General features: G+C 61.2%; 1 protein-coding gene across 2 annotated transcripts in view; it reads right to left on the bottom strand.

Annotated features, from left to right (window-relative positions):
• Nucleotides 1-3,396: 3,396 nt before the first annotated feature.
• The window catches only part of FAM53A (family with sequence similarity 53 member A), a 30,267-nt gene continuing 22,423 nt past the window's right edge, over nucleotides 3,397-11,240 (bottom strand). For both annotated transcript variants that reach the window (XM_045774851.2, XM_087864356.1), the window contains exon 5: nucleotides 3,397-4,155. In XM_045774851.2, coding sequence (XP_045630807.2) covers nucleotides 3,847-4,155 — 309 coding nt within the window. In that variant the 3' untranslated portion in view covers nucleotides 3,397-3,846. The remainder of the gene's footprint in view (nucleotides 4,156-11,240) is intronic.

Genomic DNA, 11,240 nt, shown 5'->3' with positions numbered 1-11,240 from the left:
TGTGGCAAGAAAATATGGTCTGGGTGATACCAATTCCTCAAACTTTATCAACATTTTCTTCCTGGCCTATTCTTGGTCAATTTTCTGCAGCACGCCGTTTCCCCACCCCCACCCCCGCCCCGTTAGGAGCTCCGCCGACCAGCTGGAGTCCACCCCCCAGGGCGATCAAATCCTGTTAAGTCTACTGTTTCCTCCTGGGTCTCCTTACCTACCACAAGGGGATAATAAAACTCTCCAACCAGAATGTCGGATTTGTGAATTTCTGCTTGTAATTTTGTCAGGTTTTGCTGCAGCATAAAACCTCCGGAAATAGTTTATAGGTTTCCCTTTGGCCCATGGGACATGTCCGTCCATCTACAGATCGTGTGTTGACCAGGGCACCGGAACCCTCGCTCCACCCAGGCCCTGGGCCGCCCTGCAGCACCAGGCTGCTCCCGCCCGGGGCTGTGTGCGCCGTGGACCGGACTTCCCCACAGCGCCCCCCACCCGCCTCCCCCAGCCCGCGGCAGCGCCCAGCGGTCACTCAGCAACATCTGCCGAATGAGCAAGTACAGGCCTCCTGAGACCCGGCTCTCTGGTGTTTCTACAGAGGGGTCTGCATTTGCATCCCTGGCCAGGTGTCAGGAGGCCACCGGGACCGGCACGGGGTTCAGGGTCCTCTGGGGAGCCCCCACCCACCCAGAGAACAGACAAGCAGGGGTCACACAACTCGTGCCTTCACAGAAGGTGAACTCCGTGTGGCCCGCGAGCTGGGAGGGCACGGGCTGCAGACACCTGCCCCCCAGCCCGGAGGGAGGGGCCTGCAGGGTCGGGGCACTGGCACTCGGGCAGAGCTGCCCGGAGAAAACCCAGGACGAGGGACAAGAGGCGGGAAGGGCAGGGCCTGAGCACAAGGTGGGCTGCCCCCGTTGGCTCCAGCATCGCCCACAGTGGCCAAGGCCCCAAGCCGCCTGGTGGAGGGCAGGTCACAACTGGCCGGGACCACGGCAATGAAGGGCCCAGTGCACAGGCCAGCAGAGAGGTGGCTGGGGCTGTGGGCAGGGTGCTCAGGGCCAGCCCACCCCCAACAGGCTGCCTTCTCCGGGACTGGTTTCTGGAGGTCCCTCAGCAGGGACATAGTGGGGCCAAAGCAGGGAAGGGGCGGGCACTGCAGAATCAGCCCAAGAGTGAGGCCAACCCTCAAGGTGGGTGGGGGGTATCTCTGGGGGAAGATGGGGGGGTGATGGATGAGACCTTGGACCAGGGGTACAGGGAGCCTGGGCTGTGAGGGCAAGTGGAGGGGGGCTGCCGTCCAGCTTCTCGGCCAACAGGCCCCACCTCCATCTCCAGCTTCAGCCCCCTCTCCCTGTCAGGAGCCTGCCGGTGCCCCCTGCCCTGGGAGGCCTGGAGTTGGGGATGGCCCAGGAGAGGGGACAGAGTCCAGGGGAAGAGCAGGAGCCCTGAGGGGTGGGGGACAGCCCCAGATGAGGGGCTGCTTCCAGGGGGACTGAGCTGGGGGGTGCCTCCCCAAGCCTGCTCACTGCCCGGCAGGAAGGGACACTGGGCCAACCCAGAGTTGTACCCCTGGAGGGTCACCACAAGGGACAGCAAGGGTCCTCCATGGTGTAGGCGGTGAGCGGCCCTCAAAGGGCCCCTTGGCTCTCACCGCCCTGCAGTGTCCCCACTCTTGCCACCACACAGCCAGACCTCACCCGGCCCGCCCCCCGCCCCCCAGCCCCCGACTGCCCCTGCTGCGGAGCCAGCCACTGACCTGCTGTAGGCACCTCCCAGCCCACTGGACGTGAGGAGCCCTCCACCCCCCAACCCACCACCTGCCCAAAGAGTCCCCAGGTCTGGGGAGCCACCTGGGCAGCCACCTGGGCTTGCTCCCCCCACAGCACACGCCCTCCGTCTCTGACCCTCCCCCGTTCTTTCCCAGCCCAGGTCTGCAGCAAGCAGTCTGCCCAGGATCCCCATCCAGCTGCAGCCAAGGAGTCACCCCGGGAGGGCTCTCCAGCAGCCTGACACGGCCTCCATCATGTCCCAAGGCCCCGTCCCATCTCCCCCCCCCCACCCGCTGCTGCCCCACAGCCCCGTGGCCAGGCTCTGTCGGCACAGGGACCTTGCCCCCGCCACCCCCGCCACCCCACCAGATCCATGGGTCAACTCCAGAGCAAAGTTCTGAATGGGGACCACCGGTTCTATGCAGGTAAGTACACAGAGCCTACGTCCATCAACTCAACCCAAAACACAACGTCCCAAGACAGAATCTGGCAGGTGTGCTAGAAATCCAATGCAGGGATCCCGGGACCCAAGTCATGTGCCCACCAAGGGCCTGCCTGCAGGTCCCAGAGGCTCTCTGGGCCCCTCCACCTCCTGCCTGGCCAGGTGGTGGCTCTGGGGACGCTGGGGACACCCATGGGCACCAGCATGACCCCAAAGGCCCCTCTTAGAAAGTGCCAAAGGCTCCTTTGCCTTGCAGGTGTCCGCTGGCTCTGGTCCCACTCCGGACCCACCCGTGGCCAAAGGTCTGCCAGCCCCAGGAGGCCGCTGAGGACCGAACGTGGCTTAGTGTCCCAGGGGAAACGGCTCGGCCACACCGGGATCATTTCTCTCTCTTCAGGCTAAACCCAAACAGCTCCAAACAGCCCCCCACCCCATCCCATCCAGGCAACACCCCAGAGGGGCCCAGATGCCAGTACCTTTGTAAACTCCCCCATGGTTGAAAGCCACTAACCGGACAGGCGGACTGTTCTAGGACAACACAGGCTGCTTTCTGCACTCGTCTGACTCTGGCCACAGCACTTCTGCTGAGACGCGGGGTGCCTGCTCTCTCGGGAGGCCCACCAACGAGCAAACAAGACGAACCAGCCATCTCCGGAGTCTCAGGGACCCTCGGACTACAGCCTAGAGTTTAGGAGGAAAAAAGTTCTCCAACGGTCATCGGAGAAGCCATGCTGGCCACTTCTGCCTTCCACGAACGCACTGTCAGCCCAGTGCTGTTGGATGTATCCACGCGGCAGGAGGTTAGTGCAGGGCGGGCTGGAGGGATCGGCGGTGAGCTGTAGGACCCCCCATCCTGCAGGGAAGGGGCCAGAGGACCGGGCTGAGAAAGGCCGGCATCCTGCAAACTGGCACCTCCCGTCTCTGCCCACCCCCCGTCTACATCCGCACCAGGGATGGTGGTCGCCATGAATGGCTGTGACCTGGGAAAATGTTCTCAGGGGGAAAAAAAATCAAGAAAATTTCTCCAAAGGTTATCACTGTTTTCTTTCACTACCACAAACTGCAACTCCTACCCAAAGCTCCTGAGGTCAGGGTCTCGGGTAGAAACCCATTTCCTTAAATGAAAATCCTGTGCTTCATGAGACCCATGGGCCCGAGGCCCGACTGCATTCAGCCAGAAAGAAACACAGGGAAGCCAACGCCTTTTACTGAAGTCAGACCAGGTGCCGCCAGGACCACTGTTCCAGTGCTCCCGAATACAGACACCGCCGCACGGTGCTCCGGGGAGCAGGCAGGAGATGGGCAGCGGCGGGCTGGCTGCCCGGCACTCACGGACGACAGCGCCCAGTGGAGGGGCCGGACCCCACACCCTGCATGGCAGGAGTTTCAGAAAAGGAACACATACCCATGCTGGGATCGGCCCACAGGCTCCCATTTCATAGAATGCCCTTCCGAAAATTCATTCAAAATAGAGCAGATTTCTCCAGAACTGTAAAAGCCATAAAAATCCAAAATACTTCTTTAGGAAAGACTGCATCGAAATTAAACCAATGTTCAAAGTTCTGCATAGCCCAGATTCTGTCCGTGTGCTGAGAAGAGACTGGGGCAGCGGCCCCGGACCCCCGACCCTCCTGCCTGGGGTCAGTTGCTCTCGATCTGCCCCAGGTCCAGCTCGCCACGGCCGGGAGGGAAGGCGCCTTCCTCCCCAGCGCTGTCCCCGTCACTGGGGTCCTCGCCACTCCCGCCCTCACTCTCAGCGGCCAAGGGCTCCCAAGAGGCCCAGGGGCCGGGGACAGTGCAGCAGGGCCTGGGGTGCACGCTCAGTGGGCTGGAGACAGGCGTGAGGATGCGCATGCCACGTGGGTCATACGGGGCCAGCTCCGCTTGGGCACCATCCTCCTCTTCATCTTCATCATCAAGGGAGCAAAGGCTTTTTGAATTTTTTAAAGTCTGCAACAGAAAAGATACGGGCTGAAAGCATTTCCACAGGGTTACACACACAGGAGGCAGCATCCCACCGACCCAGGAATGGGTCCCCAAATTCACATAAAGCATCTTGGGTTCCCTGTGCATCAGCCGCACACCACACTCAAGCCTGCCCTGTGTGCCAGGCCTCCGCGGCTGACCCAGGGTGCTGCCCCGCAGAGACCCGACTCCCTGGACGGGCCAATGCTGCCTCTTTCTGACACCCCCACCCCGCCAGCCAATTCTTCCCCGTGCTGTTAAAGATGGCGGCTGCCAGGGCCGTCCCGCCCGAGACCAGAGTTCTCCCCCAACTGTCCACTCAGGCGGCACCGCTCCCTGGCTATTCCACAAGGGCCGGAGACTCAGCAGCCCACCCCAGCCCTGCTTACGGTTCCCAACCCAGGAACTGGGAGCGTGTGAGGGCCTCCTCCCCTCCCTCTGGCCACAGCCCCCTCCAGACCACACACGACAGCAGCCCCTGGGCACGGCCAGGGCCCCGTCCCCCCGACACCACCCCTGGCCCTCACCCTGAACTTCCGGCCCTGCATCTAAGGGCAGCACCTGTGTGTGTGGTCCACTGCACAGCCACACCTCTCCTGGAGCGGCCTCCCACCCTGGCCCCCCATAGCTCCACCGGCCCAGGTGTGACCTCAGTGACTCTGGGGTCAGGCTCCTCTCCGGGGCCACATGCACGCTGCCCCCACACAGGTATCAGCACGCGGTCCGGGGCTTCTAAAGGGCATCTGCGGCACACAGCATGGGCAATGTGCGAGCCGCGGGGGCATGGGGGCGCAGCCGCTGCCACGCTCTCACCTGGGCTCTGGCCCCTCATCTGTGGGCCCAGAACACAAGCTGAGCAACGCTACACCATCGAAACCCAAACCTTCCCGAGCCAGGACGCGCCTCCTAACAGACCATCTCTGGCTAGAAAATTTTCTAGTAACAGTCCCCCAGAGAACTCCGGTGAACGCTTCCCCCTTAGGAGAGCGGAGTTCCTCTTCGAAATCGGCACTTTAAAGGAAACTATTTGGCTGTATAAAACAAACGGCCTGACCTTTCCTGTTGTTCTATAATAATTAAGCCACTGAGAAGTAAAATTCTAACGATTCAATCTTTAAAGATACAACCGGTCACATAGTTTGGTCACAGAACTAGGACTCGTGAAATAACATCTTCTTTACACAAATGGAGATGGATTTGACAGTGACGGTCACTTCTTGAGGACACGGCCCGTTTCTGCAGGCCGGCTGGACATGGCCCCTCGCCTGGCCCCCTGCCGGCTCTCGCTCTGCCCCTGTCCTGCTCCACATGTGGGGCTCCGAGCCCACGGCACACACGCGAGCTGGCAGTGGCCGGACGGTGGTGGGAGGACGGCTGTGGAGAGTCCTCTGTCTCTGGGCCACGAGCCCATGTACGAGCCGCAGCTGGAAAACGGCAGGCTCGACACAGGCCCACTCGGGCCACCTGGGAGCTGTGGTGACCGCTCGACAGAACTGCACACAGAGCTGTGAACCTACACTCTCCAAACGGGGCGTCGGCCGCCACCTCGCTCGGGGTGAGCCCCCACACAACGCTGGGGAGGACGGGAAGCCAGGCTGTGAGGCCCACTCAGATGGCCGGGGGCCACGCCGACACGTGATCAGCTCCATGATGCCGCTGCGATCACTCTGGTTTCAGATTACCCGCATCGAAGCAGATGAGGGGCTCCAGAATTTAGAGGTTCCTTCAACGTGTGTGCCATCTGGGGGGACGCTGCAGCCCCAGAGCCAGGCCCAGACATCCTGCAGGGTAAGAGCACGCGCCCAGCGCCTCCACCATCCCAAGCTGACATACCAGCTCCACTATGCTGATGAGACTCTCCAAGGAAAACAGAAACATGCCTGTGAGCCACCCCAAATTCCCTTCAAAGAACATCTGGGGTCTGGGCAGCCACATGTGCGCTGGCTGAGGCGCCAGGCCATCTCCAAACCACAGCACGCAGATCTGCGCTCCTGGAGAGCACGGCTCCAGCCACGTGTGGGAGCTCATAGTGTCTCTGCTCAACCAGACCAGACCCTGCCCACGGGGGCCCATGGCAGCCCAGCCCTCCCAAACGCCAGGGCTGAGCAAGAGCCCTGGGGGCGCCCCAGCTGCCTGCAGGCTCCTGGAGCCCAGCACCCACGAGCACTTGTCCAACCAGGGCTCTGGCTGTGGTGAGAAACACAGACGCACCAGCAACGAAAAGAACCACGGGGCCCACGTGGCAAACCCTAGTGCCACCCTCAGCTGGCAAAGGGAGAAGGGTGGCCTGGCCAAGCCACTGAGGCCTGCAGGGCTTGGAACGTCCACACCACAGTGGGGGGTACGCAAGCAGGTGCACGTGTGCAGGGGGGCTGAGCGTGTCTGAGTGTGATGGGTGAGGGAGCTGTAGTAAGGAAGCTGGCTGAGAAGCAACTGGATCCCTAGACCCCCTCTCCCACTTCCGGGCGAGAGCAGAATATGGACACTTTCAGATTCACAAGGTCTCCCAAACCACGCCCCGCTGGCATGCCTTCCTAAGAAGCTGCTCCACCAAATGAGACCATGGCAAGGAGAGCCACCAGCCACGTGTCGAGAGGGCAGGTGAGGAGCCGGACACCCACACGCCCGGACGCCACAGACTGCATGTGAAGCCCAGGTGCCTCCCAGCCACGCCCACACCCCACCACGTACAGAGCACCTGGGCCACCGGGCACCATCGCGGCTGTGCTGCCGATGGAGCGCATACCCGCCTTGCTGGCCTCCTAGGAAGTGCTGACGGCTGCAGACCCCCGAGCCCCCAAGGAGAGCTGCGGCAAGCGTGCTGGAGCCGGACAAGACGGGGCCGCGGCCACAGGACGGCAAGCCAAGACCTCGACTCCAGAGCCACAGACGTCACAGTGTGTTCAATACCACCCAGGTCTCCAACAAGCACGACGGCCGGAAGGAGAAGGGGCCCTCCACCTGCAGAGACCGGCTCACCCGCGTGTCCCTGGCCCCCCACTGGCCACGCCTACACTGCCTGACCCGGAGAATGGCTGCAGCAGGACGTGGGTCTCCCTCCTCCATCCCCCAGAGCCTCAGGCCTCTGCCCACCCTGCTCCAGGCGGTTGTGAAAAGGTTGTGAACACCCCAATCTGTCCAACCCCAGCCGACCCACCTGCTCGCCAGCTGCATCCTCTTTCACAACTATCTCATTCAACCACCTACACAGGGACTTTGGGACGAGATCCCAGGAGTCACCACCCAGCCGTCCACTTGGACCGCGAGCTGGTGCCCTTGTCCTCGTAGGGGACCCTCCCCCAGAGAAGAGCCACAGCTGGGTCCCTGCCAAAACCCCTAAAGCACCACGTGGGTGACAAAAATAAAGACAAGAACCAACATGTTTATGGGACAAAGTGACAGAAACCCATAGTTGAGCAACAAGCTGTGGGTCACCAGGCCTGCCAGGCCACGCGGGACAGGCAGGTGGCTCCAGCCGGCGGGAAGTGCGTGAGTGTGCCCCCCGTCCGCCCTCCAACTGCAGCCACCCTCCTCAGATGCTGAGTCTGGTACGGAGGCCATGCTGACCCAGAGGCAGGGAGCTACGTGTCCAAACCACAGGCTGGAGGGGCTTTTCAAGCCCACCGCAGATGGCTGAATATCTCCCGCACGTCATAAAAGCTTCTGAAAGCCCCGAAAACACACAATTTCATAAAAAAAAACAGTACCTGTCCCCACATTCTGCTGAAACCATGACTGATTTGCACATTTTCTGTAATGATATTTTAATTTCAACTTTGAAACCTAGCTTTGGCAATAAAAATAAAAAATTCTATATGTTTTCCCACGGAAACAATTGCTTACCCAGAATGGGGATTTAAGAGGCAGCAGTGTCCCCTCCTTGTTGACCAAAGCCAACCCTCAGGCCCTAATTGGGCCAGAGCAAAGTGGCCCTCGAGCCAAGACTCGGGCTGATGGGCCGTCCCCACCACGTGCCCACCGTACCGGGCAGGGCAGTGGGCTGCTCAGCCATCCAGCACACCACGTCCAGGCCTGCAGTCAAGGACCCTGCGCTCCCCCGGCTTCAAGTCAAGGCACAAACCCGGCATGCGGACGTCGGGAGCACCAGGCCAGGGCACACGCACGGGGGAAGGATGCAGTCCCACCTGCGCTTACACCGAGAGCCACCAAGGAGCCACCGAGGAGCTCCTGCCCTGCTCACAGCCACACCGTCAGGTGGACAACAGACACACCCAAAGGCGGGCCCTGGGACAGCCATCTAAACCCTGCCACGTCCTGCCCTGAGTCTCCCCCACTATGCTTTGCCCTGTCTGGGAAGTCTTGTGCAACCGTGAAACCACCTCGAGAGAAGAGCGCATTCAGGGTCTCCAACTACGAACGTGACAGGACGTGCCCAGTTCCCACAACCAGCAACGTGCTCCCCAGAGGGGCCCCCGCCCCTGGGCAGCACAGCACATCAGGGTGCACGGGAGGTCTGGGCACACACGTGCACCGCCAGCCGCCCGCAGAGCCCAACGGCCTGCGCCCTCCTTCCACACGCACGACAGCCGCCTGCACACAGCCGGTCCTCCAGCGCTCGAGGGTCACACCTGCACTTCCAGAGGTATTTTTAAGCTTCCTGCTCCCTTCTCTTCCCGCGACCCGCAAACCCCCATCGGTGTCCATCCCGCTTGTAGGCGACATCTAGCTGAACGCACTGGGCCCCAGAAAAACCCACGGGCCTCACCCGAGACATCTGAGTCACCAAACCCGGCCACCGAGCCATTAACAGCTCGACTGCTGCTTCTACCCGTTGGTAGGTTGAAGACAACCAAGTCTCCCAGACACGTGCTGACGCAGGAGGTATGCATCTAGCCTTTGCCCATTCCTGGCTCCCACCACCTAAAATCCTCAGAACCTCCTGAGTGATGGCGTGAGGGGCGTCTTTTGTGATTTGTAACGAGCCCTGTTCAACCATACCTGCGGTTATGATACTGTGACCCCTGGGGGCCCCTAGCCAGCTTCGGGATGGGGCAGTGGACAGAATGACCACACCAGGCTTAGTGGGTTGGACTTTAAGTCCCCCACCCCACACCCCCTCCAGGGACAGAGCCTGGGATGGAGGGTGGTCAATCTCAGTGGCCAGTGATCTCATCTGTCACATGTGGGCAGTGGAACCTCCATAAAACCCCTGCACAGGGGGTGGGGAGCACGTCTGGGGGCTGAGCAGGTGGGAGCTCTGCACCCCCTGCCCCATACCTTGCCCTGCCTGTCTCTTGCGTCTGGATGATCCTGAGTTGTGTCCTTCATGATAAATGGGTAATTAGTTAGTATAAGGTGCTTTCCGGAGTTCTGTGAGCCGTTCTAGCCACTTATGGAACCTGAGAAGGGTGCCGGGGGAACCCCAATTTGTAATCGAGCTGGTGGGTGGGAGGTACGTGAGGGATCTGAAGCCGGGGTAGTCTTGTGAGGCTGAGCCTGCAGGGTTTGCACTCACGGCAGCTAGTGTCAGAACGGCGCCAACTGTCAGAGCCCGGCCGGCGTCTGCAGAGCCGGAGACCTGTGGGCAGAAGACCCGCACGCCAGGCGCCAGAGGCGGTGTGAGCACAGACAAGTGCTGATGGGGCGTGCTGGCCGTGAGCGGCATGCGGAGACACCCTCTGTTTCCAGAGGCGGCAGGGGAGCTGGTGAGGGTCGGGGCTGCAGCCCGACTGGGGGCTGGGCTGGTGCCGGCCTCCGTCTCCCAGGCCACAATCAGAGGTGTCCGTCAGCTATCACAACTGCTCACAACATCTCTATCTGCATATGTTTGATTATTCACAACATCAGGAATAAAAGAGACAGCTGTGAACGCACCAGATTAGAGATTTTAAAAGTCCTAGAGATACAATGAGTAGCTCTGTGCCCCAACCTGACACCTTAAATGCAATGCCATTTCCCAGGTGCAAGTAACTTCGGGAAGCCCTAGATTGTTCCAGAGACACTGAGTGTGCAGGTGTGCTCACCTCCACACACACTCCAGGCCCAAATGGTGTCCCAGCGAGCCCCCAGCAAACCTCACTCATGACAGCTTGGAAATGGCTCATCTGGCCCGTTGAGCCTGTTGGTGACACAGCCCTGTGGAGCATGAGCGTACAGGGGACCCCGAGCAGAGCCGCCCAGCTGAGCTGCAGCTGGATGCCTGAGCCGTGGAAGCCGCGTGGGCTAAGTGTGGGCTGTTACACAGCAACCGTGGCAGGGTGCCAGGCTAAGCAAGGCAGCAGGCCGGTAATGCCAAGGACTCGGGCAAAGAGGCTGATAGATCCTGGGGCAGGCTGGGGGAGCTCGAAGATTCGGGGGTAGGGGTGCCCAACAATATGCCAACAATAAGGGAAACGTTTGAGAAGGACAAGCAGGGTGACTGCACGGCTCAGCTGGTTGAGCGTCCAACTCTGGTTTTGGCTCAGGTCAGGATCTCGGGGTGTGAGATCGAGACCCGGGTCGGGCTCTGTGCTTGGCAGGGGGTCTGCTTGAGATTCTCTCTCCCTCTGCCCCTCCCCAACGCACCCCCACGCCGCTCACATGCTCGCACTTTCTCTTTCTCACTCACTCTGTACAAAGAGACAGACGAGCAGGCTTCACATCTCCCGGGCTTTGTCTCCTTGGGGCTGCCTGTGTCAGTGCCCCGCCCGACGCTGCACGCTGTCCTTCTGCTTCTAGCTGGTCTGCCCACGTGACCTCTGAACCCCGTTCAGGTCTGCCCCGTCCTGCACCCTGGCTTGCCAACTCTGCTCCGCGGCCTCCCATACAGAAGGTGGTCATGGCCGTTCCACCCCAGGGAGGGCGGGGGACCCGAGAACCGGGGACACGCGGGGCCAGGATCCTGACATGTCTGCACACACATGCACACACGCACGCACACAGGGCTGAGGACGGCTCACACCCCACCCAGGTGGGCAGGAAGCACAGCCATGGGTGCTGGTGCTGGGGACCAGCCAGGCCCAGAACACACTCCCAGGAGACCACCAGGGCCGGGGGCAGGCCGAACTCGCCGCAGAGCCGCCCTGTGCCACGGGGAGGCGCCAGCGAGGTGCGCACACCAGAAACAAGAC

The sequence above is a fragment of the Ursus americanus genome, chromosome 8 (assembly GCF_024610735.1).
Source record: "Ursus americanus isolate L20-20 chromosome 8, mUrsAme1.1.p, whole genome shotgun sequence".
NCBI classification, from domain to species: domain Eukaryota; kingdom Metazoa; phylum Chordata; class Mammalia; order Carnivora; family Ursidae; genus Ursus; species Ursus americanus.
This window is presented reverse-complemented; position numbering and strand designations above follow the sequence as displayed.